At 39.5% G+C, this 27750-nt stretch overlaps 1 protein-coding gene and 1 long non-coding RNA gene across 4 annotated transcripts; one reads left to right on the plus strand and one right to left on the minus strand.

Moving 5' to 3' along the window:
* Positions 1-254: 254 nt before the first annotated feature.
* scml2 (Scm polycomb group protein like 2) lies at positions 255-27231 on the plus strand. 3 transcript variants are annotated; one of them, XM_026164292.1, is made up of 14 exons: positions 255-334; positions 3947-4020; positions 4286-4354; positions 4777-4847; positions 6765-6999; positions 7548-7636; positions 7931-8174; positions 21082-21386; positions 21656-21788; positions 22855-23061; positions 23833-24006; positions 24281-24496; positions 24765-24919; positions 25197-27231. In XM_026164292.1, the coding sequence occupies exons 2-14, from the start codon at positions 3999-4001 to the stop codon at positions 25320-25322; spliced, it is 2046 nt and encodes a 681-aa protein (XP_026020077.1). In that variant the 5' UTR covers positions 255-334; positions 3947-3998; the 3' UTR covers positions 25323-27231. The 3 variants fall into 3 exon arrangements, with proteins under 3 accessions (XP_026020077.1, XP_026020066.1, XP_026020086.1); XM_026164281.1 differs by having other exon boundaries at positions 255-330; XM_026164301.1 differs by having other exon boundaries at positions 255-330; positions 24768-24919.
* Positions 24838-25229, minus strand: LOC113020385 (uncharacterized). Its single transcript, XR_003272191.1, has 3 exons — positions 25167-25229; positions 25020-25058; positions 24838-24904 (listed from the first exon to the last, which is right to left on the minus strand). It is a non-coding gene; the product is annotated as an uncharacterized LOC113020385 (long non-coding RNA).
* Positions 27232-27750: the final 519 nt, after the last annotated feature.

Genomic DNA, 27750 nt, shown 5'->3' on the forward strand with positions numbered 1-27750 from the left:
CTTACATTTCATGTCATCTCTATTCTCATCACCCCCTGTGTGATAATTAGCATGCCACAATAACAAAAATACACATAAAGAAAAAGATTTTCGTTTCCACGTGACATGCTGTTTAATATAAATACCCAACATGAATCAATACTTACTTAATACAAGGCCTAATTAATATTTCCCCTGCTCTAACCTGGTTATTTTTTTAACAAGAAGGGAAAAAAAAGAAAAAATGAATTACAGCACTGCGCGGTGGACATGCGCGAAGCTGCAGCGAATATGGCGGCTTGCATCTGATAGAAAGTGAGGAGTCTCGCATCAAAATACCCAGTTGACACGGTTGGTACGGCTCATCCCTCTTTATTAGTCTCGTGTGTTGTTTTGTTTTCCGTGCTGCGGTCAAAAGCGCTCAGCTTTCCTACTATTAGCGCACGCAGTGTCGGACAGCGGAGCGTGTTTATACTGTAGTCTGTGCAGACGGGCAGCTCGGTGCTGCCTACAGTAGCTACATAGAACTCTGCAGCTTTCCCTTTGCTTTCTGTTTACTGGACTAATGCAGAGGATTGCTCTGCAACTGAGGAGGAAAAGAAAAACACCCGTTTAGCGCGATCCTGCAGCCTTGTAGTTACACCGCTGTGGATACAGTGTATCGTTAGCAGTGTTTAGCCCGTGTGAGGAGCTCTGTCCCGCCCACTAAATGTGACCATAACCCAAATGAAAATGCGTCACAGACTTTTCTTCACATTTAAATTTCTACCTTCAGCTTATTTAACTTCCTCCCTCCTCACAGGCTGCAAATTTAAAAAAAGAGCAATGCACGTTTAATTTTTTTTATTTATTGTTTCCTCTAAACCTGCATGCTGTTCCATTTCAAAGCTTTTAAGCGACTCATCTTTAATGCTGGTGCTGCGAAAACAGTTTGACTTGGAAAAAAAAGAAGAAAAGAAATATTTTGCTGTTAAAGTTATGGGGTCTGAAAGAATCCCAAGTTATGATCGCGGAGGTGACGCCCTGCAGCGGCTCACACACCCCTCAGCCTCCCAGCAGCAGTAATGTGATCCCTTCACCGTCCTGTCTCCCAACTGTCCTGCCTCACAGAGGAAACACCAGGCCAGGCCGAGAGCGTGGTTTCAAACCCGGTTTTGGAAGCTCGTCTCACTCTTGTAACATTTTATTGAAGAAAAAAAAAGCGAAGACAGTGATGCAGCGTAAATAAACATCCCTCATAATTAAAAAACCAAGTTATTATTCAACAGTTGAGTAAAGGTGTTATTATGTTATCTAATAATCAGCAAGTCACCTTCCCCCATTTGGTCGTTGAGAGTCCACGCAACCGTCTTCATTCTTCATCAGATAAATAATTTCTCACTTTATTTTTTTCTGTTTGTCTCTGAAATGCAGTTAAAACTGAAATAATCAAAACTACCAGATGCTCAGTTTACAGTTAAGAACGTGTAGCGTTACTGTACTGCACTGTAATCCACTATGTTTTTGCTCTCACGTTTATTTTTCCTCTTTATCTTTTGTGATGCTTTAAATTTTATTTCAAAATTAAAAGTAAAATAACAATAAGAACCCAAACCTTTACGCCACATTACTCTTTGGTTTTAAACTTTTTATTTCTTTGTTTTTTATTTTAGCATTTTTTCCCACATTTTCACTCCCAAACTAAAAAGAACAACAAAAATATTAATAATAAAAAAAGAAGTTAGATTAATTATTAATAGAAATAAACAAGGTATCTTTGACTCTTAATTAAGAGTCAGAAAAAGCTTTTGGGGGAAGATGACTGAGATTTGTTTTATTGGCCTCTTTTATCTTTGGTCAAGAAACAAAACAAACTTTCTGTGTTCCTCTGTTATTGCTTTGCTAGCTTTCTTCCACAACTGGAAATCCCAATAATTTAGTGACCAGTGAACATAACACAGTCAAAAATCAGTTTGTAGTATAAGAAAGATTTTTTTTTTATTTAAACATGTGTGCCTTATAAAAAAATAAAAATAAAATCAGTGACAAACACTTTGACAGCTCCTGTTGAGTGAGAGTTACGGCTTTTTCACGTCTTCTCACTGTTCCGTTTTGTGAACGTCGCACTAATCCCAGATCAGTGGCTGCATGAGTGGAAATGGAGATTGTAAAAATTAAGTGCTTCCTGGTCTGCGGGGCAGTTTTGTCTGACCCTCTTGAGGAAGGCGGACAAACCAATGCAAACACTGAACTGGTCTGGAGCTGGAATCCTTTTCATGTCTGCCAGCAGACGTCCCACTTCCACACGTCTTAATGGCTTTTTATGGCAGCTTGGAATCTTTATGGCTTCTTCTGACTCAGTGGGATTCATTGCACAGGGGGGGTTAGAGAGAGGGGGGTTTCAGAGGGAGGGTCGGCCACAATACATTGCAGATGCTAAAACTTTGAAGCACAAAGAAAGGAGACATTGTGAGGCTTCTGAAGACATCTAAACCTTTGGATTTGTGGATTTAATTTGTATTTTTGTCTCTTTTGTGTGCTGTGGATTATTTTTTTTTCTTCTCTTCAGTTTGAGCTGTAGCTATGTACAGAATTTGCATGGAGTGGCACTGTGCTGAAGTTTCTCTTAAAATTGATCCTCGGTTTTGGACCAGATTCGGAGCTTAAGCAGTGTGGTAACAGTTTGATTTTCTTGAAAAAGGAGTAATAATGGTTGAAAAGCTGCTAGCAGATGAGTTCACATGGAATTGAACTAGTTAAAATGAGTGGTAGTGAGCATTTGTTGGACATGTTTTACCTCTTTGCCTCTGCTTGAAGTTCATTGTTTGTTTTGCACAATGAACAGCTCTTGCGCATCCTCTACGACCCCTGAAATTTAAATGTGGAAAGTTTAGTTAAATTATAGGTTACAGTTAGAAAAATAACACAGAGGGCTTTGAGAAATGGCTGATTTTCATCCTATAAAATGACTAAAACATGTTAATCCAGCTCTGTCAGTACTTCCCTAACTTGTCTGTATTGTGCCACAATTGGCACTCAAACAAGTGTGGACGCTATGTTTGGTAGGTACTATTTTTAGCCATGTTTGGATTCAATTGGTTGTAGAAGCACTTGACTCAAAGTAATGGTTACAAACGGTCGCCTGGTGCAAAAGCACGGCTCACTATGCTTTTAGGTAATTCACAATAAGAGGAGTAAGTTAGTAGGCTTTGGCTACACAGTTGGATAGAGTCATTTTTCATTTTTGGTCTTTTTCCCTGAGATTTGTTGAGAGTGAGCAAAATATCACAGCATTTTTGAAAAAGGTCAAGCAGGCTTATTTGTGAAGTAATTTTAAACAACGAGGTAAATGGGTGTACTTTACAGATGACAGAAAAGGCGAAAGACGACTTAAAAAGACATTTCAACAAGATTTAGACGAAACAGAGTGCAAGATAAAATAAAACAGACTAAACAGGAAATTACACATTAGAGTGGACTACTACACGGACAGAAAATTTTATAAAAAAAGCTTTTTTCCCCCCCAGTTTGTAATTCATAGAAACTGAATGTTGCCTTGCGGTGTATAGTTTTAATCTTGTGGACAGCAAGCAGACATGTTCCAGACAATCTGAGAGGTCTGGACTTTTCATAATGTAGCAGCAGATCTGAAATGTAATTTAGCTCTAAACTATTTAGTGCTTTATAAAGCTGCAGTAGTATTCCAAAGTAAATTCTCCAATATTCTGGAAACTAGAGGAACGTCAGCTTTCTAAGTGGAAAAAAAAGTGGATGCATTTTTAAAATAAGTTTATAATCTGTTAATGTTGTTACGTGGGCTTAGTACAGAGTATTTTCCATTTAATTATCTGAAATAATCAAATTTCTAATGTTGTCGTAAGTATAAGTTTATGTTACATGAAAACCCTCAACGGAAATTGCTTGTGGCTATTAGGTGGTTACATTTGATCTCTACTGAGATGAACTCTTTTGACTGTGTTATTTCTAGCATCTGTTTGGGTAGCTGCCTGCCTGACTTGACCCGAAGAAGCACAGTCATCATGGGCCGAACGCCACACAGAGGTAAGCCTGCACAGTGCCTTTGTGCCAATTTGATCCAAAAACCCCAAACTAGAAGGTACATCCCAAAACAAAATCCTCGCTGATTTTCTTTTGTTTTTTCTTTCTTTTGTTTTTTTAACAAAGACCCGATTGGAGTCTTTTATGTTTGGTATGTTTGAGGTAGTTTGAGAACTGTTACAATGCCTTCATTCTCACAGTAATTAAAGTCTGTATATCAGAAGCTCCATAATTCTGATGAGCCGTTCAATCACCGCTTTGATTTCAGATCAAAAGGAGGAGAAGAAGGAGAGACGGAGCAGCATCACAGCGGGCTCTGCTCTCGACAAGTCTAATGGTTAGCTGTGCAGATCTCTGCCTTGTCACTCCTCTTTGTTAACCCTCTCATTATCAGTCTAATTTAAACCTTTTTTTAAATTAATCCAGCCACTGCAGTGTAACCACTTCCACAGTTAGTAACTCATTATGTCTTTTTTTAGTAAGTTTCCGGGGTAGGTTAACAAAAGCACCCCTGCTTTTCTAACAGTATTACTCACGTTCTTTTGTGTATTTCTGACATCCTGCGCAGACTAAGCTTTACTTTGCTTTTATTAATATAAAGTGGGGATTGCTTCTTTTCCTTTCACTTAAATTAGCCTTAGTGTTATTACAAGGGTTTTTTTGTTGATTGGTTTTATTTTAACACGTGATTTTTTTTACACTTTTTTGACCTGTTCTGTATCTGACTGATCTGCGTTTTGTTTCCGTCCTCTGTGCCAGAACCGTTCAGCTGGGAGGAATATCTGAGAGAAACGTCCTCCACTGCAGCGTCGCCCTCTTGCTTCAAACAGGTACTTGATCATTAAGAAGCTTTTTTAAGATGCCATATCATTAATTTCCCTTTTCAGCATATTGCTTCTTTCCTGGCACAAAAACTTTCTGTGATGATTTCAGACAAAAGAGGTACTTCCTGATTAGTGTATTTAAAAAAAACCCCCACATATAGTATTTGTTTACAAGAAACATTTCAGTCAACACGGTGTTGTGAGTGGAGTTTGTTTCATATGCAATGATCCACAGTGTTATGAAGTAAGCATAGGCATTAATATGGAGTTGGTCCCTATTTGCAGAGTTTCCACTCTTCTGGCTTTCTACAAGATTTTGGAGTGTTTTGTGGGAACTTTGTGCCATTCATCCAAAAGAGCATTTTTGAGGTCAGACACTGATGTTTGGCAAAAGGGCCTGGCTGTTCTAGTTCATCCCAAAGGTGTTTGATGCGGTTAAGGTCAGGGTCATTCAAGTTCTTCCACACCAAACTTCAACCGATGCCTTTAAAGGCCTTTGTTTGTGCAAATGGGGCTCTGTCATGCTGGAAAAGAAAAGGGCCTTCTCCAGACTGTTCCCACAAAGTTAAAAGTATAGAATTGTTCGAAATGTAATGTTAAGGTGCCGTATGCATGACAAGTGAATTGGTTTCCAGTAAAGAGCTGAATTTTGCACAACTCCCATTTTTATGAGCTTTACCCCACTGGTTTAAGGATTTTTCAGCTTTATGTCATCGGTTTAAATTGTTAGAAAAATAAAAAGTTATCAAAATCTAATAAGTAAAATTCTGAGAAAAATGAAAAACTGGTAAAGTATTACATCTTGAAAGTAACCTTCCAGACATAACTGTAAGAAAAACCTTGACTGGCTCCCAAACATATGAGCACAATTTGTAATATGAACCTTAATAGTTAATTCTGGCTTTTTACCTTAAATATTTCCTCAGTTTGTAACATTTGTTATCCTTTTTGAAAGTTTTCTGTGTTTTTCCTCAGCTGTCAGTAAATACATCCATAATTAAAAAGACATCACAGTTACAAACATTACATGCATTAATATCAAAGAGCGCTGTGGCAGCAGCAGCAACGTCACTGAGGATCAAAACACCACAATCTACATGCAACACACAATCCATATCACCTGGATGTGTGCAACAGGATTGTTCCTGAGCCCTCTGCCTCTCATTTCTTTGTATTCTGGACCTGACATAGAGCCTGAGAGATGGACTTGAGCCTTCAGATCCAATGGCTGTTAAGCCATTCTTAATATAGGGAAACAGGGAGAAGGTATGCCAAACTACTCATGAAGTGGACTGAAAATCAGTGGCAAGAGGTCTCATTTACAGCATGTACAGACGAGTTCAGCAGAGAGGTACAACAATGAGTGTTTCAGTCATCAGTCATGGATTGCCTTCCCCAAAGAACAGAACAAAAGGCAGCCAACATCCAAGGAAGAGCTTTCAAGAAACCCGGAGAACTATTCCTGAAGACGACTTAAAGAAATGACAAGCTGCCTGAGTGAGTTCAGGCTGTACTGAAGAATAAAGGTGGTCATACCAATTATTAGCTTTCCAGCTTGGTAGAATTGTAAAAGCTCCGTTTTTGTCTTATATACTGTGTTTCCATTTGTGTGTGTGCACATGTTTCAAAAAATTGCTGCACCTCTTTCCTGTTTTCCAGGAAAAATAAAAGAAATGGAAGTGGCTCAAGACTTTTGCACAGTACTGTATACTGAACGACATAAAGTGGTTCTCGGGCACCGCGTCATATATAATCAGATGGGCTAAATAACACAGGCTGCAAAAGTCACAAAAAACTAAGACGGTTACTAACAACTGTTTTTCTTGTAGTTGTTATTGCCAGTACACATTCGAGGAATATTAGCAGACTCATCTTTCATGTTCAAGGAGCGATGACTGAAGGTCTGTTGGTATCCCTTTGCAGTCCAGAGTCCCCCCCACCAATGACTTCAAGGCAGGTATGAAACTTGAAGCACGGGACCCTCGCAACTCTAACTCGGTGTGCATCGCAACGGTGATGGGGATGATGGGCACTCGGCTACGCCTGCGTCTGGATGGTAGCGACAACACCAACGATTTCTGGCGGCTGGTCGACTCGTTGGACATCCAGCCAATAGGAACCTGCGAGAGGAACGGAGACATGCTGCAGCCGCCGCTCGGTGGGTGCCTTCCTGCTGTTACCGGGAACAATTTGGATTATTAAGACTTCCATGTAACGTTCAGTGTTTGTTTGTAAATTGAAATATCTGAATGATTACAGTTCCTAGAAACTAAAAACTTACTCAAATATATTTAACAAAATATGAGAAGCATGTACATAATGCATTGAAAACATAACATTATGATCGGTATTATTTGGTTTTAGAGCATACACAAAATAATTTTGTACTTAATTTGCCTAATTGAACTCTCCCAGTGACTGTATGTTGGAAAAGGGTGTATGTTATGTTGTATGTGTGTTTCGACTTGTAATAGTAGGAAAAGCACAAGTGTTCCTTGAAAATGTTTTCGTCTTTAAGTGCAGTTTGGTGACATTGAGTCCTATTTTAAAATAAACAGAATAAAAATATCCTGCACTTAAAGGTGCTTCATCATATTTGTGGAAGAACCATGTAGAAATCCAGTGTGAACGTGAAGAGAAGTCCTGGTCAGTAATTTGCAGCATTAACAATCAGGTTAAACTGAATTGTTTTGGCCTTGTGTACAGGTTTCAGGATGAATGCCTCCTCCTGGCCCATGTTCCTCTTACGGACGCTCAGCGGTGCAGAGATGGCCCCAGCCTCGGCTTTTAAGAAGGTAATGACAAAAAAGAAGAGGGCAGCTATGTTTAGTGAAAATAATGTTTAAAAACTGGATAGAAATTTGTAATAGTAAACAGTTTTTTAGGGATTTTTTTTTATATGCTCAAACAACAGCACGGCCTTTACTAAGTTAATTTTGTCCATTTTAATCACACAATGAAATCTTACTCCGTATGTGGGCTCCGTGGTTCACTTTCACCTTCTGCACAGTTTATCTGCCATTAAAATAAAGCTCCATTAGATTTGCAGGATTCATTTTATTTGCATGTATATTTACGTGTTTCTTTAGGAACCTGCCAGCCCTGCCAAAAACTACTTTCAGCCTGGTATGAAGCTAGAGGCAGTGGACAGGAAGAACCCTTACCTGATTTGTCCCGCCACAGTGGGTGAGGTCAGAGGTCAGGAGATTTTTGTCATGTTTGACGGCTGGCGAGGCGCCTTTGACTACTGGTGCCCCTTCGACTCCAGAGACATCTTCCCTGTCGGCTGGTGTGCCCTGACGAAACACAACCTGCAGCCACCCGGAAACTTCTGTGAGTGCTGCTTTGGTTCATATGTTTTTTCTCATGCATTTTTAGGGCTTTTTAAAAAATCTGTTTATGTGAATAAACAGTTAAAATAAATAACTCGAGAATGAGGTGACATGGGATATTCAAACTGATACCATAAGTATATCTATTTGAATGCCAGTGACCTCGACCTCTAGGTCAGAGGTTGAGTTTCCTGAAAATCTTGTGAATGCGATAACTTTAGAACAAGGCTACGTAGGATTTTGAAATTGATACCATAGGTGTATCTACTAGGTGGCTGGTGGGGGGGGGAGATGCTAACAGTTCACAGCGAGAAGGTCCTGGTTTCAAAGCCACTGGATCACTGAAGCTTTCAGTGTCTTTGTGTCCACTGACTTCACACCATAAATTGGCTCTCTGTGAATGGTCCTCAGATGGACAATTTCCAGATGTTTTGAACACTCACTGTCATTATATTTTTTTTTTGTGAAATTAAAAAACAAAACAAAAACAAACGCAGGCAGAGGTTTGTTGTGTTCAGTAATTTTATCTTAGCAATGGGATTCATGTTATTATGGAACGGAAGGTTCCTATGTGAGAAGTTTGGCTCAAATTTACGGAATTAATTACCAAGCCTTCTATTATTTATTCCTGGTTGGTAATCTTGGTCAGATCTCGGGCACTACACGTTTTGGCCTCTAGAGAGCAGCAGAGCATAAATGCTGACGTGTGTCGGAGCTGTGGCGTTACATTGAGATCAGAGTGGCAGAGATAACTGTGTGCGTGAAACATGGTTGTAAAAACCAAAGTATTGACCTAGTTGTTGTGTGCTTTCACTTCTCTTTAAATAGGCTTGAGGTTTTTACTTCGCTTAAATAGAGAGAAGAAGCGCGAGTCTCGCTCTCGCCATTTTAAAGACAGACAGGCTTTGTCTTAAAATAGGAGTGCCTTATTTTTCTGTCAGAGCTTCAGTTTTTACTTTGCATCAGAAAACATTTGAAATTCTTTCAGTCAGATTAGCGTCATATTCTCTTCATATTTCTGCTGACATTTTATTTATTGGTTAGTAAGAGATTCACTGTGTACAACAGGAACTGTACCCTGCATTTACATAGACGTGCAGAGGGACGCAAACAGGATTATCTTGAATAAAAAATCATCTGTGGCAAACTGTGAGGGTGCTAAGTTTGCAACGAGTCGTTTACTTGATTAAGTGAAATTAACTGCGTTTATTCAGTTACTCAATTTGTTGTGGTGTGAACGTTGAGAGTGAGCTGGTCCGTCAGCTTCAGCTCTGTGAGGAATAGATGCATTTTGTGTTGATTGTATTACAGCTAATATGCATTTCTGTGTGTGTGTCTTATTATTTATTCTCACAAATGCTCAAATGCTGCAAACCATATAAGGGAATTAAGAATTATGCCTTTTGCCCAGTGTCAGCATGGATAGACTGCAGTCCCGCTGCACTCCTGGTCGGATAAGCAGCAAGAAAATAAATGGACCTGTGCTATGTAGGCTACGTAGGATTTGTAGCCACAAGTTTGTATATGTTGCCCCCGGTTAGGCTTTTATGGTAAAACAGTGAGGCTAACAGTAAAATAAACACAGACAAATGAACCAACGCAAAGAGTCGGAAACAGTGACTAAAACAGGACAGGATATGAGAAGCACAATGGCTGAAAACAGAAGTTAAGAACAATCACAAAAAAAACTTCTCCCTTCAGTGGGTTGATTATTTACATTAAGGATGTTACAGTGTTTTATATAATGATAAGGATATTCAGATACTTCACAAAAACAAACAACAAAACCTAATTTAAAACAGTCCAATATTTATAATTCCTGATCTAGTAACTTTACACAAGCATTATGAGCAAAATGCTTTAAGTTAATTCATTATTAATCAGCTATTATTAGTTTTAATGAGCCAGTTGAGGTGAAGCTTTAGCCTCATATGGTGTGATTAAGTTGTAGTTAAAGTGTAATGAGATTATAAAAATAACTGAAATAAAATAAAATGTAAATACTCGGATTAAGTATCACTATTATGATGATGTTATTACCAGTAAAAGATGTCATAATCACTGCTCCCTGTTCTTAAGTGTTACTCATTTCGTTTTTATAACAGGTCAAATATTTCAAGATGGTTTCTTTGTCTGAAATCATATAGCAGGCGGTGCTTGCAGAGCCTTTTCACAATAATTATTTTAGTCAGCTCCAAGCAGCAGGAGTTGGAAATAATGTATTAAACTGTAATAAATAAATATAAGAATGTAATCAATATAGTTTATGCAGCACCAGAAGCTTTTCAGACAATGGACTGTCTTGGTCCGTAGTCAAGGTTGTTTAACAAAAGTGCAAAAAATCTGTAAAGCTAACCAGTTTAGGAATGTCAAGGCTTCAGTTGTATTTGTTCTTTGTGTGTGTTGACTTGGCTCGGTTGGCGGGGGTTATGACCCACCGCTTTGACCTCCACACAGAGTCTGCAGAGTTCCCTGAAGACTCAGCTTAAGCAGATTCCAGTTTCTGATCTTTTTATCATACATTAGCGCTGCTTTCCATAACTGCAGGCTGTTTTAATGTGCGGTAGCTCGGTCTGCTCTTTCCTCCTTCTTGCCCTTTTGAAGACGTGACAAAGTTGTGTGGCAGCTAGAGCAAAACGGCAATCATTGATTTTTTCCACGGAGATACAGTTTTTGGTCACGTACGCTCGGAAAGAACACATTTCAGTTTATAATCCTCTGAAAGGTTTTGTATGTGGGGGAACTTATTTGTCCTGTTTTGCTGAATTAAGTATGTACAATGAGACCTAATGCCTTAAACGTTAGTGCAGCGTATGTGGAGAAAATTGAGCTTATGTCTCTGGACACTGGAGAGGAAAAATATCACAGGAGATGACAACATAAAGATCATTAATGTTGAAGATCTTTATCAAAGCCTATAATTATTTTTTGTTTGAATAATTATGTGTCTTTAATCGTCCACTTAAACTAAAGATCTATCTTGTGGATTTGTAGCTTTTTTTTATTTTTATTGTTAATGAGTTTTCAGTACTTGTGTAGTCTTTATTCTTATTAAAAATGCTTTTTCAATTGCTGGGAGCTTCTTAGAAAGCTTGTTTGATTAAATCTGAAAACATTTGCATTTAATCCGGTACTGTAAGTCCCTGTGACAATTTTGCAAAGTAGACATGGCCACGAGATAGTGAGAGGCATAGACCAAAGTTTCAGACTGCTCTAATGATGTGGAAAGTTTGGCAAGAAATTCATCTGTTAAAATACTTAAAATATTTATAAATGCTTCGCCAACTATGTGAAGATCTGTCAAATGCGCGTGCTTGTGTGAAACATCTAAAGACAGAAAAACACTGTGCTGCTTCTTTAAGTACTGTGTCGTTTTTCTGTGGAGGCATGTGGGACAAAACAGTCCTAGTGTGAGTCTGTGGGAATTCGAGCTTCCGTTCCTATTATTAGTGTGAGGGCAGCACTGAGCTATTAACTATCAATCAGCGTGCATTACGTGCTAATTACACTCAGCAGTTACGTAGCATGTTTCCATGTGATTTTATCCAGTGCAAAATGCTCAGAGTTCAGCTGTTTAGTTTCTTTGGCTGCTATTTAGACACTTGCCATCCATCAAAATCACGTTGACGAATGGCTCTTGAGGTAGTCTGTTGACTCTGAAACTGGGGTTTCTAAACAAAGTTTAGCAGGTGTAATAAATATCAATCCTCCCCATGTTTGCTGTTAAGGTCATCAGCTCCCATCTAGCAGTTTCCTCGCCTTTAGCCACTTGCTGGTGTTCCCTGTTTGAAGAAGCTTGTGGTACTGAATAAAGCAAGAATCTTGATTAATAGGGAGGTGTGTGCATGTGTGTGTCTTTTTCTTTTTTGTCTTTTTGTGGGTCGTCCACATAACTGATGGATGACAACAGTTATGTGCCATGTCAGAGCATGTTTGCAGTCCTGGGGCAGGGACGTTTGCAGCTTGTTTGTGTTTCTGTCCACTAAAAAGATATTAAATCTCACTGTAGCTCTGTGAATTACACTCAAGCTGGCAAAATATTAATCACCAAAGGTGAGAAATGGCATCGTTACGTAACGTTCTCCATGTGAGTTTTCCACAGTCTTTATTTCTGGGGAAAGCCACCCCCTCATTTCTTCATAGTTTGCTACAAAAGTGTGAAATGGGCACAGCAATTTATTGAAATGTGTGTAGACGTTAATGAAAATACAGTATATGAGGCAAAAACAGAGTCTGTACAATTCTATATCTGCTTGAAATTTAATATTTGGTATGATCACCTTTATTGTTCAACTCTCTTAGGTAAGCTTGTCATTTCTTAGTCTTCAGGAATAGTTCTCCAGGTTTCTTGAAGGAGATTTCCAGACCTTTGATGCTCTTGGATGCCAGCTGCTTTTGCCAATCAGATGCTTTCCAGATGGTATTGAGTGGAGGATCAGAATCTGGTGGTGCTTGGCTGTGTGCGTAATTCTGTCAATTTTGTTAAGCTTTCCAATACCACAGGCTGAAATACAGAGCCACACCATGGCAGAACCATGGAATTACCATCAAATTTCAGATCTGCTGCCGATGATTTTCAGTCCAGTTCTTGTGTAATTTGGATACCTCATCGTTTTCTCCCCATTTCCTTTCTTTAATAATGCTTTCTTTGGCAGCCACTCTTGAGACCATTTCTGGACGGATCAACTGAAGGGCCAGAAGTCTTTGCTGGATTGTTTCCTATGTCTTAATGACATGACTTTCAAATATTGTTTATCTGCTGTAGGTAGTTGTTAGGCCTACCACATCTTCTTTTGTCCTATAATTGAACAGTTTCCTCAATTTGTTTAAGGACACACTGCACACCATGCTTAGATATGCAACATGTTCAGTCAAAATTTCTTCGGGAATCACTTTGATGGCCCAAAAATGCTATTTTATTCCTGTCAAACTGTGTTATCTTTGGCAGTTTTCATTAATTCAACCAAAGAAATGTTTTTTTTTTTTTTTTAAATAAAAGCTTGCTAGTAACAAAGTACCTACAATAACCACAACACACCTGTCTTATGTCTACACATAACAGAAAACTTGTTAAATTCGATTAAGTTTTATGTTATGTGTAGAAAAACATTACATAAACTGGTTAGGTTAGAGTTAGGTGCTTGAATGATTCACTGGTTAGTTAAGTGACTAAACAATGACAAAAGAAACATAAATGTGAAAATGTTCAGGTAGAAGGACTAGATGGAAAATGAGTGAAAAGCGGCCAATGTCCAAAGACTTAAAAAGACCTTCAGAAGACTGGAAACTATAACGTGAACTCTTAGGTGTGAATATCGCACCTAACTGCTGCTGTAATTTATGGAGATGCTGCGCTGTCTCGTCGTTTTTGTGGCATTGACAATGATGCTAATTGAATTGAATTGAATTGAACTGAATTCAAACAGCCAGTGTGCAATCGTCTTGATTCATATGAACTCTGACAAGTTGCAGAAAGTGACAAAAAAGTGACCACCCCCCCCCCCCCCCCCCTCCCGAACTGACAAAACCTGGCTTTTTATTATGTGGTTTAGTGTGTTTAAGCAAGTGAGTGAACATCCAGCAGTCCCCTTCAGTTTTACAGCAATGAGGCCATTGTTAGTTATTCCATTTGGAAGCAATTTTGAGTGTGACAGACGGGTTAACAGAAGGACAGAGAAAGCCTCATCTGCAGACTTTGTGCATTCTTCCAGTGAAATGTCATTGTAACTCCTGAATTCTTCCAGATGACTTTTTCTTTTTTCCATCTGAAATGAATACAGCTGAGTGATTTAACAGTGCTGCTCCGCCAGCCATTGTTTAAGCTCCTGATTTACTCACGGTTTGTAGTGAATTAGTGCTGCTTTTTTAATGGTAAAACGCTGCTACGCAAACAGTGACACTAACAAGCCCACACAAACAATCTAAACCAGCGACTAAAATAGAACAGGATATGCTAGAAAAATGAATGAAAACAGAAGGTAAGAACAAAAACTAAAAAACAACAAAAAAAAAAGGTATTTAGAGAGAAAACGTCTGCTTTGAACATCTGTTTTTAGTGTGATCAAAACCAGAGTCTCAGCCTTTCTTTGTGAAACTATCTCCAAGTCTGTGTGTGCGTGAGGTTTTTTCCCTTTGTGTGCACTCTGAAGAGGGGGAGAAAAAAGAATAATGTAAACCACTAGACAGCTACCATGTTTGGATGCGAATAAGTGAATAAGTAGGGCTTGGTTGAGGTGTTAATGAGCTGATAATTATCTGTGCATGTGCGAACAGGAGTGAGAGACTCTGTAATTACTACTACGTTTAAAAATTCTCATTAGCTTTCATCAAAATTCTCCTGTTGCGACCCTGCTACATACTTTTGAAAGAAGCTACAGGGGACGCCAAGATTGGGTGTAATTATTTTCCTTTTTGTACTGTAAGAAATTTGTCATTATGCCTGTTTTTTTTTAAACTTTTGGTGTGATGCGTCTTTGTGTTAGTTTATTTGTCTCTTCTCTCTGAATAATGCATGAAGGGTAGAGCTCGTCGCCATGTTAGCACACGTTGACACACGTTGACACACGGCAGTCATCTTTTGTTTGTTTTGAGGCAAATTAATACTTCTCGTCGTCTTAGATTCTTATGCACAGGATTTACACATCTTTAATTATTTCTAAGTCTCACTTTATACCCGCAGTATGCTTAATGGGCACACAAGCAGGAAGATATTGGACTTAGACATTCAGTAACAATCAGTGCAAAGGAAAGAAAGCATTCTTGCAAAAGCAGACATAAAAAACAATGATGTTATCAAATGAACATAGGTCTATTAGTGCTGTAGAGTTAAGAAAATATTTTTTTTCTTGAATCTGCAACATCAGCACTCCTTTTTTCCCTTTAGAAACAGATTAAGTTGTCTCTGAAGGGACTTTTCCCATGCTGGCTTCCTCTGGCTGCTCTGTTCCGCATTGTTCCAGAGTGAGGGTGCTATCCGACTATGCCACTGCTTCCTGATGCTGGACCTGACCATCTTTCATCAGGGAATGTCTGAATAGGCTAGGGTTACACTGGTGGGGGGTGTGGGTGCTCCTTGGTTGCGACAGTGTATGTGTGTGTGTGTTTCTATGTTGAGTGTGAGCTTGCTTGTGTGTGCGCCAACTCCAAGAGTTTGCCCCTTTTCACCCGTCTCAATCAGGACTCTTCTGATCCAGGTTAACCTCTCTTCCCCCCCTACAACCCCTACTTTCCCATCCCCCATCCGCTCCGGAGCCCCACCATTAACCCCTGTCCCCTCCCTCATCTCCCCCCTCCCCGAGAGGCTTGCTTAGAAGCAGGTGACTGATGTAGACTGTCGATATAGCCTACAGATAACACTAATAAAGGGCTCAACTCAGTTCCCTCCACACACCCACTCTTCCTTCCCTCCCTCCTTTTCTTTACTCCTCCCAAAACCCCTATGCAAATCTTACCACCCCTCCCTCACCCCTCACCCCGCCTGCTCATTCATTGGGAGGGAAGCTTTGCAGCAGCTTCGACCAATGGCAAAAGCAGGAGCAGCGTGGGCTTTGTTGTGGGCTTCTGCCGGGAGAAAGCTAGAGAGACGGAGAGAGGAAAGACCCACGGAGGCAAACTGAGAAAGCAGCTGATAGAGGCGCAAAAAATAGACAACAAAGTACAGATGAAGACAGGATATCAGAGAAAGTTAAGAAGAGGAAATAACAGGCTGGGACAGAAATCAACAACAGGCTGAAAGAATAAAGAGTTGCTTCAAAGAGAGAACCAGGAAGCAACTGTTCTCACTCACTAGTATTGTTATACACACTACTGTTACTATCGGCTAGCGGCTGCCTTAACTTCCAGTATTACTAATACTGCTACTACTACGAAAGCCACAACTGCAGAAGTGAAGCTCTTCGTTTCCCTGCCGAGGATTTCCTGGTGAGTCGCCTTTGTTTATCAAGTTAATATTCTTTTTGCGCTTGTGCAAATGAAAGAAAAACTTCTTGTGAGGTTGATGTGAGCTACAGTTTCACACACATAGTGATCTGCTGTCTGATTTTGGAGCAGTAACATGTTTCTGAGTGCGCTGTGCTTCACTGTGTTTTACAAATCTGCTGTTTTCTAACTGAAACATGTCTGAGAATCTAACAAATTAACAATGCTGGACACAATCATGAATTTCCTCAAAACAGGAAGTAGTGGTAGTAGAAGTGCGTTCATATAATTTCTTGTTAATATAATTGAAATGATTGTGTAGTTTACTAGAAAACTCCCGATTCCCTTTATGGTGTTGCTGTATCGAAAGCTAAAAAAAAAAAAAAGGAAGTGAAAAGTGATCCTACATTTCACAGAAAAGTTGTTTCACAAGTGTAGAGGACTTGTTTGGTGTGAGGGGTTCAAGCTGCTTTCTTTGTTTAGCTTGATGACTTTTTGAGTCTTTTTGCATTCATTCACATTCATTGTTAGAGACCAGTGACTGCTGCCAGACAGACTGACTAAGAGTCTGAGGATTTAACAGTATTGTTGGCTGTAATTAAGTTTAGAGCTCCATGTGTTTTTGATCATGTCTTTCTGTGTGCAAGGCATCAGGATTTTGTTTGCAGAAGGCTCCGGGAACGATTAATGCACATCAGATCTGTTATATGTGCACTTGTCTTTGACTTTTGTAATCATGCAGTGATGAAGACTTTGTGTGTGTGTGTGTGTGGACAAAGACTCTGGGACTACACACACACACACACACACACACACACACACACACACACACACACACACACACACACACAACCAACTTCCCCTTCTGCTTTCTACACACAGTATCACAGTTAAATCTGCAGCCGATGAGTTTTACACTGCAATAAATTCACTCAAAGGAACAGCCTGTAAGTGTGTGTGTGTGTGTGCGTGTGTGAATGGACTGTTTGCTTTGAGGGTGCTCTACATGTAAGTGTGTGTGTGTCTGTGGTGTAATTAGATGAGAGGGAACTCTGTGGGGCCCCTTCCCCCACCCCCCAGACAGCAGACACACTTCTCGCTCCGTGATGCCGTTCTCATGCGTGCACGAACGCACACACACACACACACACTCTCGCCAAACATGCGTGTTTCCTCAGGCGGTTTCTTACACAGGTCAGTGGGTCGAGCTGGACTTATATAGTCATGATCAGTACCATATGGCTCGGTTTGGTTACATTGTATACATGCTAGTCATGTGTTGCTCAGACATTTTAAAAAGAATTGTTGCTTTTTTTTTGGAAAACTTGGGATTGTTTATTTTTGCTTGTTGTTATTGTTTCTGTTTGTTGAAATTGATGTTTTGCCTTTGTTTTTTAACCAAAATTATTATTGGTCTTATTTTTAAATCCCTTTTAGCCATTGTGCAAGCCATGCTGCTTTTTTTGTCCCTGCCTTTTTATGTATTTATTATTTACTGATTTTCATATGATACAGAAACAACAACAAAAAAAAAAAAACCGAAACAACAAATTAAAAAAAGGTTTTTCCTTGTCTCATTAAGATTTGTCACCTTAGAATAGCCAGACTTTTACCAGTCGCAGGTTTTTTAATGTATTCATACACATTACTTATTAAAACCAATGAAAAAAGTGCTATTTTACATATTTAACCCGTGACACTACTTCTTGTATTACGCTTTGTGTTGCTTTGCATCACTGGCTAAGGTGTAAAACTCAACTAACAGTATAATTTTACTCTTGCACATGCCCACTATGAGACCACTAAATAGGGAACTATATTATGAAAATCTTCTTGTCTCTTTTTGGAATGAATTTGAGAAAATATACAAATCTACACACTTACAAAATGTACACAAACCCAGATAAAGGCATTTTGATTGCACATGAAAAGGTACACTGATTTTTTTTTTAATTGCTATGCAGATATTTAAAGAATTGGTGTAATGCAGGAGATGTGATTATGTGCGATTAGTGGCTGTAATGTGATTGCTGGATCTAGGAACAGTGCTTTGTTACAGACACATCTGATAGATTGTTTATTTGTGATGCATTAACAGCACAGATTAGCCTCAAGATCACGTGTCTAATATTGTGTGGATCACCCAAACAGCTCTGACCTCTGGTGGTGTCCTGTAGTGTTTGTAGTTTGGCTCATTGAGTCGTCTGAGTTTTGTGGGTTAGGCTTTTGAGCTGGGAGATTTTGGGGCTAGGTGAATAACTTGGGCTAATTATCGTAATCTGTTGACTCCTTCCTGATTTTACGCGAGTTGCTCGAGTCAAAGTTAAATCCGAATAAAGGCAAGGACCCACAGCTTCCCAGCACAGCACTGAATTGTCTTCACATGTGGACATACAGCAGTTACTGTTTAAGCCTTTTTTGCATGCAGCCTCCTAAATTTGAAGCATCATTAAGTCTGTGCAGTGAAACTTCAAATCCACAGGGTGTGAAATGACCTTCAGTGTGAGGGTATCGGGTTAGCTTTGCTCAGTGTAAACATATAGCTTCACCGTGCAGCTGGAACAGACTGAGACAGCCAATATGATGCGATACTGCCACAGTGACAGCATTAAATGAAAGTACTTCATAAGCAGATTTTAAATTTTTTTGAAAAGCTCAATCATTTTTTTTTTATGTGACAACAAAACCAGGATGTGTTAGGATATGACATTAATCACTAGTGTGGAAATGTTACGTGTGGCGTCGGTAGCTGTCACATATGTGACCGGATTATGTTTTTTTGCAGCGGGGAAAGATCAGAGAAGAGCCCCAACCGAGATTCCCTACGGTGAATTAAACCCGCTGATACTGACTGGTACCCTGCAAAGATATTTTGATCTGCCTTTGTAGGGTTTCTACTCTGAGTTCAGCGTGAATGAGCGTACCGCTGTGCGTGCAGGTTGGTATCGCCGCCGCTCTCTGAGCTCGCTTTGTGTGACCGCTCCTGGTGAGCAAGTGAGCCTTCGCCCCCTGAAATAAGACACTGCTCTCTTCTACGCCCACTTTCAGTCATTTCCCAATTAAGCAGCTTTCAGGGCGCCCAGACTGGCCCCTCAGAGAATACCGTAGACCTTCCATAGTCGCTCCATATTGCTTCAGTCAAGGGCTCTAATGAAAGCTTTCGCCCCTTGAGAGCTTTAACATGCACTCTCAAGCCCCTGCTCTCACTAAGCTATACATTTGTATTGAAATAGGAGATGTTCTTTCTTTCTTTCTTTCTTTCTTTCTTTCTTTCTTTCTTTCTTTCTTTCTTTCTTTCTTTCTTTCTTTCTTTTTCTGTTATCTGGCTACATTTCTTTCACACATTTACTCTGATAATTATATGATTTTATCACAGTGTCATGCTGAGGCTAATGAAAAATGAAAAAGGGCTGCTGGTGCCACTGCATAGTCATATTTTTGTGTACCAGGGGCTGTTACCTTTCCTCTCACTTCCTTGTCACTTTATTACTATTTTAACACCTGCTGATTGGAATTTAAAGTACCTGTTATTTCTTTCAGGTATATTCAAATAAAGCGTTTTAAGTTGGAAATTGTATGTGAGTTGTTAAGATTGTTTTTCAACATTTCTTTTTCATTTGTTTTGGGTTGGAGGAGGTGGAGTCTTTTATTTTGACATAAGGGATGAAGGCCAGATCATGAGTCTCTGTTCTGGGGAAGCACGTATACGTGACCCCAGCTTATCCCATGCTGGATGTCAGCCTGTGTGCAGTACTAACATTTCACAATACTGATGTCAGTGACTAGTTTTTACAGTTTACACAACATCTGACAACATCCTTAAGTAATAAGAAAAGCCATTGAAAACCTTAAACATTACAACTGTATATTTATATATGTCTTATTTTTATTAATATAGTATTCTTTGCTAATTATTTTTCCCCTAAGGTTAATATTTCAGATATAGGTTAGATGTATCGTTGCGTTTGTTATTTTTGTTTGTTTTTTTCTTTTTTTTTGAGAAAGTAGCCAAAAGATTATGGTCCCAACTCACAAAATAACAAAGAATCATACAATTCTCTGTTTGTTTGAAAAGTAAAACTGAAATGAAAATGGAAACTCAGGCGGTTCTCTGGGGACTCGTGACTTTTGACTTTGATTTCAGAACGGGGAGGAGCTGAAGACAAAGGACCTGTCAATCCCAGGGGACTCTGAAAAATCAAAACAAATCTCCTCTGCAGGACTCAGTTATTCATTTCCCGCAGCTTTTGTGTTTCTTTTAACTTTTGCTTTCCACGCTTTGGCTCAACGACCTACAGCAAAGTGGATTCTCTGCACATCTTAATTTAAAGCCTCTGTATGGGTGGAGAGTAAATATGATTAGGGCGCTGCTGTGTGTAAAGCACCATCAGTTATTGAATAATTAGCTGGCCAGCTGAATAAAAGTCAATCTGCAAATATTTTGATAATTAAATAATCATTTTAATTAAGCAACAAACAAAATCCGTAAATCTGCTGGTTCTAGCTTCTTATTTGATGCTTTTCCTTTTTTTCATAAGTAATCTGAATAAAGATGACTTTGTTAACCTTGTAATTCCAAACGGAGCTCATCTGATACATGAGTTTTTGACACCTCTACATCATCAGTGTGATTTTTTTCTTTCCCCTTAAAAAACCTGACGCATCCAATAAGAGACATGAACTACTGTAAGCAATGAATTGCACAAAAATGTGCACAAAAAGTCACATATGCTGATTAATATTTCACTTCATTTTTTTCAAAGGTCAGAAGGTTCAATAAACACAATTTTAAAAAGTTAGGATATTCTAGTAATTATTTCATGTTTCAGGCTTTACGGGGTTAAAAGTTAACTGAAAGAGATGCAGCTAATTGCAGCCCAATAGCTTTTAGAATGTCATCTTTTTAGTAATGAGAAGTATCTTGATTTCTTATATCTCTCAGATCTTTTCCATGTACTTATTCTGTCTCTCCATATCCTCTTTTATTCCAGTTACCCTCCCTGGTGCCCTGCTTGCCCCTGTTTCTTCCACCTCATCTACACGTCGCTCGTCTTTTAACTCCTCCTCCATGCAGACCTCGTACCGACTGCCAAACCCCTTGCCTCCCCTCCCTGTACGCAAGGGTGTCCGCGGTCGTCGTCCCAAATCCCAGACTATCGCTTTATTGAAAGCGGCGGCAGAAGCTGCAGCAGCAGCAGCGGTAAATGGAGCGTCACAAAGCCCGGCCAGAACTAGCACTGAGACTCAACTGGCCCCCAGACCACACAAGAAGAGAGGACCTAAGCCTAAGAACAAGGTGAGATGTCACCAGAGCCACAGTCTCTTGGCCAGTGACTCTGCCATGTCAGAAATGGTTTAGAGAAAGAGAAAATAGTCAAAAGTTGATTACTGATAAAAAAAAAAGAAAGTATAAGTAAAAATGTCCTTACTTTAAAAGCCACTGTATGCAGTGCCATCCATGTGAAGAAGAGTTAAAAGAGACAGTTAATAAATGATTATCTAACAGCCTTTGTAGGTAGGTTACTGAGATTTACTGAGAAAGGCTTTGTTTGTTTTTTGGTTCAGAAGAAGCCTCGGGTGGTACAGTCCCTGGGGGCGTCATCAGTTACAGCTCCACCTCCAGAGACCAGATTGAGTATCAGCCACGTCTCAGCGGACAACAACAACCTTAACAACAGCACAAATGTAGTTTGCACAGGTAAAAAAAACCTAAACCAAAACAGATTTTAATGCCTCAACACTAAATATTTATAGGAAGGTTGATCAAATGATTTTGTGTGCTTTATTTTTGTAGACGTTAACATGAATTAGATGAAATTGTGATTGTTTTTCTTTCCCTATCATACTTCTAACAGAAACCCGAAATGGGTCTAACCTGGTTTGTGCGAAATGGAAGAAGCTTGAAATGAGCAGAACTGATTACATTTACTCTGTTTACAGAGATTAGAGTATGTTGGGGTTTTGATGGATTGTAGCATGAATTATCTATTCTCATGATTTTTTTTTAAATTGGACCAAATGGCACTAAAAGGACATAACAAAGAAGAGGAAGATGTAAGTAAGAGGAAGAGTATTCTCTGATGAGCCACCAATGGAAAAATTATTTGGCCCTGATGAAGGTAGTCACGTTGTTCTTTATACAACAGAACCACTTCAGACTTTATGCTCCTTTGCCATGCACCTTGAATATTATGAAGTTTTGCCAAAAACCTCTTCTCTGTTTCTACAAACCATAGCCATTACTCATCACCTGGTTAATCTGGTTACCATCCCTTCAGAGGAAGCATGCTTCAGCATGCTAAGAGGGGACTATGGAACTAAGGGAAGGAAAATCCAACCAAATACAGAGAAATTCTTGGAAAAAACAGAGTGAATCAGTGGTTCACTTTTCAGGATTACAATGCCCTTGAGCCTTCAACTAATGCAATGCTAAAGCAGCTTTGGGGCATGTCTGTCTGCAGTTTGTACGTGTAGAGCTTTAACCAAGAATACTCAAATAGGTTCCTACAAATGACTAAATCAAGGATTGTGTACATGAGAGACTGCAGATTGTCGAAACATGCCAATCATAATGTGCTACGGAGTGGAAACGAATGTATCTGTTTTAAATTAAAGTCTATATATAAATTGTCGATTTAAGTTTTAGTAACAACAGCCTCGATCAAACTCCAATTAAAATTTGTATTCTGCTATCTGTTTTTTTTTTTTTAAGTCTAATTCTTTTGTGTTCTTTGCAAATGTTTCCTGTATTTGTGCCATCTCAGTGTGTGTCTATGTGAACAAGCACGGTGACTACGGCCCGCATCTTGATCGAAAACTGGTGCAGCAACTCCCAGACCACTTCGGTCCAGCTCCAGTCAACGCAGTGCTTCAGCAGGCTGTTCAGGCCTGCGTCGACTGCACATACCAGCCCTCTGTACTGCTGTCATTTCTGCAGAGCCAGTCCCATACAGGAGGAGAAGTCATTAGAGGTAAATCAGGAGAACACCATGGAATAATATGTGAACAATATAATATCTAATAATCGATATCAATGAAGGTCGATGACACATCTAACATGTATTTGAGTAAAATGCTTTGTCCTTTTTCTGTAATTGTTACAAAAAGTGACAAAAAAATGATGGTTAAGTATTTAATTGTCAAGAGCATATTTTCACAATCATTATCACATCTTATAAAACAGCGCCTTTAATTTCGAGTTTCCAACACTGTGCGTCCTAGATGGGCAATCAGCCCAGTGAACTTGGTTTAAACACATGTGAATGTACTGTGTGTGTGTGTGTGTGTGTGTGTGTGTGTGTGTGTGTGTGTGTGTGTGTGTGTGTGTGTGTGTGTGAGAGAGAGGCAGGAGAGAGGTGGAATAAAAGATGGTGCCTGTGGCAGCAGCTGATGTGAGCACTGTGTCTGTAATAAGAAGTGACATGTGTGTCTAACCTGGTTTGGGATTCTGGGATTGAGTCTCCCTCGGGGGGTCGGATCGGGAAGGCTATGGGAGAGGTTGGGTGGGGAGAGGGGTTTTAATTTGTGGATTTGTGCAGGCTTGGCTTGGATGGGAGGGTGTTGTGCCGTGTGGGATGGGGTGAAATATGCAGGTTTATAAATGGAGAGTGCTGCTAACCCAAAACCATCTGCTGTTTTCTTTAGCTGTGAATGCATATTGTGTGGTGTGTGTGTGTGTGTGTTTGTGTGTGCGCGCACGCACACTCAGATGCAAACTAATAGCTGCCATGTTTTGCCTCCAGTGCGGTCAGAGCATGGTATCCGCTATGTGAAGCTGCCCTCTGCCTCCAGTGCTTCTTCTGTGCTGCGGTTCCTGGAGAACATGTGCCAACATCTGGAGAGTGACAGTCTCTTCAGCTCGCAGCCTTTCAGCCCCTACACCAACAACTCTCGCTTCTACAATAGGGCCAAGTCAGGTGGGGGAAATGTGTGCATGTACTGACTGTAAAAGTGAAGAGCTTTAATTTTTTTTTTTTTTTTTTAAAGAGAAAGATTAAAGGTTGTGAGCTTTTAAGCTTTCAAATTTATTACGAGCTTTGATGGAGTGTGGTGTGTTGTAGTGTAAAGTTTTTGACACGCTGCTGTTTAATGAGTCTGTCAACGTGTCATTGTGTACATCGTGCTTTTTCCCCCAGTTTTCTTCTTGCACTCATGAAGTCTTAATCTCCTCCTCTTTCTTTATTGAAACAGAACCACTGTGTGTTGCTGAGAACGGCCTGCCTAACAACGATCCCTCTAAGGATCCCACTCCGAGCCCCCGCCCTCTTCACAACACGCCAGACTACAGAGCAGCCAAGAGGGAGCGTCCGTATTACCCCGGACACGCACAGACGCCGCCGCCTCTCCGACGAGTTAGCTCCAACCCCACTGAACCTGGCCCAGTGTGTGCACACAGACGAGTGGAGGGTAGGATTAATTACACACAGTCACAGACACACCAGGTTTTTCTTTAACCACTACACAGACAAATATTCGCCTCGTGGGTTTTGTTTTCCCTTTTACTTTTATTGTGAACCCAATTTTTTTTTTTTTTTTTTTTTTTTACAAATTTTGAGACAAATATCAAGGCCGTGTTAACAGCTCACCCTAACATCAAACTATTGCAGGGATCATTTCTTTCCTTTCTGATAATTCTTCATTTATTTTTCCTTCCTTTTGCTCTCATTCTTCGCAGCAGCTAGCTCAACAACAGGTCCAGACCACATGAAACAGGACAAAGATGCTTCCGGAAACGGCGCTTCCTCCTGGTCGGTTGATGATGTCATACGGTTTGTCCAAGAAGCCGATCCCCACACTCTCGGGCCGCATGTGGAACTGTTCAGGAAACACGTGAGTATTTCATTTAAATTAACCTCACTCTTTTTTTTATAAAAATTCGTTTTATTTTAATTCAACAAACAGCCATGCACTGAAATGTTAAGTAACATACATTATGGACGAAGACGACCTCTGATCTTCCTCTTGTGGTCTACAGTAGTATACACAATACATTACTTTGCTGTGCTAAAGGAAGTTGTCTGGTTAAAGTCATTAACATTTTTATTAGACGGTTTTAGAGAAAGTATGAAGTACGTACCAAGCTGAAAACATCCTCTTATCCCTACAGGAGATTGATGGGAAGGCACTGATGCTGCTGCGCAGTGACGTCATTATGAAGTACATGGGTCTGAAGCTGGGCCCTGCGCTAAAGCTCTGTCATCACATCGAGAAGCTGAAGCAGACCAAGCAGTAGAGGATGAACGTCTGTTTGATCACTGTCAACCAAACACACACAAACAAGCATTATTCTGCAGTGATAGGATGCAGTGAAGTCCACACGAGCCACGGTTGTAGCTACTAACGAGGACACTGAGATCATGTTAGCCTTACGTCTTGTGAATTCTGAGGCGTTTTTAGAAACCTGAAAAATGGAAGTGCCGAGGATTTCACCGTCAGAACTTCAGGATTTGTGGAAAACACTTTGAAGCAGCATTTGAGCGGCTGTGAATTTGGGGGAAAATTTTAGCAAAAGTCTAAACACTTAAAGGAAAAATGATAAAAAAAAAAACGAAGCAATTCTGAATTGTAGTAAAACTCCCCCAGTGGACTGTTTTAACCTGAAATCGGCGTCTTCTTTACAAAGTACATGAAGTTAATCTTAGTACATGAAGTCAACATTTACATAGCTGTAATTAGTGTCAGATATCTGATCATAGATCATTGTGTTTATGTTTATGTCCTTTTTGCCTTATTTTGAATAACTGGATGCCATAATTTGTCAGTCTTTATTAACTTACCTCTACAGATACACACGGATGTACACTATAGGTTTTGTTTTTATTTTATTTTATTATTTACTGTCTGGCTTATTTTTTTCTTTCCCTGGTCAGGTTTTCAGGGTGGCTGCTCTGCACAAAAGACGTGGAAGGTTAGTTCAGGTACTGGCAGTGAACGTCTCGCTGCATAATTTCTAACAAGGCAATAAAAGCTTCTGAATGACTGCATCTCTTACAGACTGTCGGATTTAGTTTTGTGCATGCCAGTAGTGAATGTAGGAAGTCATGAGCATTATTGATGGGTACTGATCAACAGGGGCGCCCTAGTTAGTTTATGTAAATTAACGTGGAAATATTGGAGAAGCCCAGTTTTCTGAAGTTATTAAACACCTCATTTATAATCTTTTAGGTAACAATATCATTTTTGCAGAGCGGGTACACTTTCTATTTAAATGATGACTCTCATTTTTTACAGCGCAGGCTGTAGATCAAGACGAAACGGTTACCGAGGAGTTAGTTCTCTCTCATTTGTGTTTGTCAGTATGCGGCAGGACATTCAAGCTAGTTAGTCTCAGCTTGAACACTGATGTGTTTATATGATTGTATTATGCTTGGACAGTCAAACCCATTAAATACACAGAAGACATACAATGACTGGAAGGCTGTAAGTGTTTTGGCATAGAAATGCAAGCAGGTCAAGCTTGAGCGCTGTACAGGAAGTCAAAAGTGCTCTTTCCTGGTGGAGCACAAGATGGAGAAACTGTTTTGTATAAAGTTGAGCTAAAAAGTTGATTTTTAAAATATGATTTTTTGTACTGTAACAAAGTGTATCAAGCGTAAGTGTAATCATTTCTTTCTGCCTGACAGTTTTTGTTGTTGTTTTTTATTTTTTCCTGTGTGTGTGTGTGTGTGCACTGTCAAATAACTACGTACGGGAAGATATTGTGTCTGAGTAATTATTCACAAGTCTCAAAGTATTTATCTGTTACTGATGGCAGAAATCCTCATTTTCTGAACATTTCAGAACAATTTTCGAACCAAATCATGTCTTTTGTAGCTGCATTTCACACTGTTGCTCTCCTGTAGTGGTAACAAGTTGATACTTGAAACCGTTCTTGCTTTAATGTGAAACTCAGGTTTTTAGTAAGGTTTGTTTCTTCTTAGATGTTTTACATCATTAGAATTTTGTGTTCATTGCTAAAGCATAGAGGGACTGCACAACAACCATGTATATTTTCTATGCCTTGTCATCTCGCTTTGCAGCATTTCATATGTATATATATATATATATAGATATATACACGACTTTTTACTGTATGTTCAACAAAAGATGTTTGTTAAATATGTTTGATATGTATTCACACGATTAAACATTTGTTTACATCATCTTAGTGTTTGAGGTCTGAGGACAAGGCCTGCAGGGCAGCTACAAGCACAGGTTTATTAACCCTCTCAGGCTCAAATTAAGTTTTAGTTGCTAATGCACAACCACGTCCTGCAGTGGTACTTCTGAGTAAAAAAAACTCATAAAATATGTATGTGGGGTAATCAGGTTGTTAGTGTTTAACTGTTGCAAATCTGCAACGCCTGCCTTGAGAGGGTTAAATCTTCTAGTTTGGTGATTCCCGACCAGCAGTTCCAAGAGATCTTTAGTTTTGTTTTCTGAATCACTTTGCATAGAAGACTGTCAATAATTCATCAGGAAAAGCAACATTTTTTAATTGTTGTGTAGGATATCAGCATTTTCCTGCTGCCATTTTGTTAATCATCCTGCAGCCCTGCACTTTTCCTCATGTGAAACTGCAGCGTGTTTTGGCCTTCATATTTTCAACCAATCTCCAAGTAAGTTCAGCTGCTTCCTGCGATAAAAATGTGGGGAATAAAGAGACAGAAAAAATAATCCAT

The sequence above is a fragment of the Astatotilapia calliptera genome, chromosome 1 (genome assembly GCF_900246225.1).
Source record: "Astatotilapia calliptera chromosome 1, fAstCal1.2, whole genome shotgun sequence".
NCBI lineage: Eukaryota > Metazoa > Chordata > Actinopteri > Cichliformes > Cichlidae > Astatotilapia > Astatotilapia calliptera.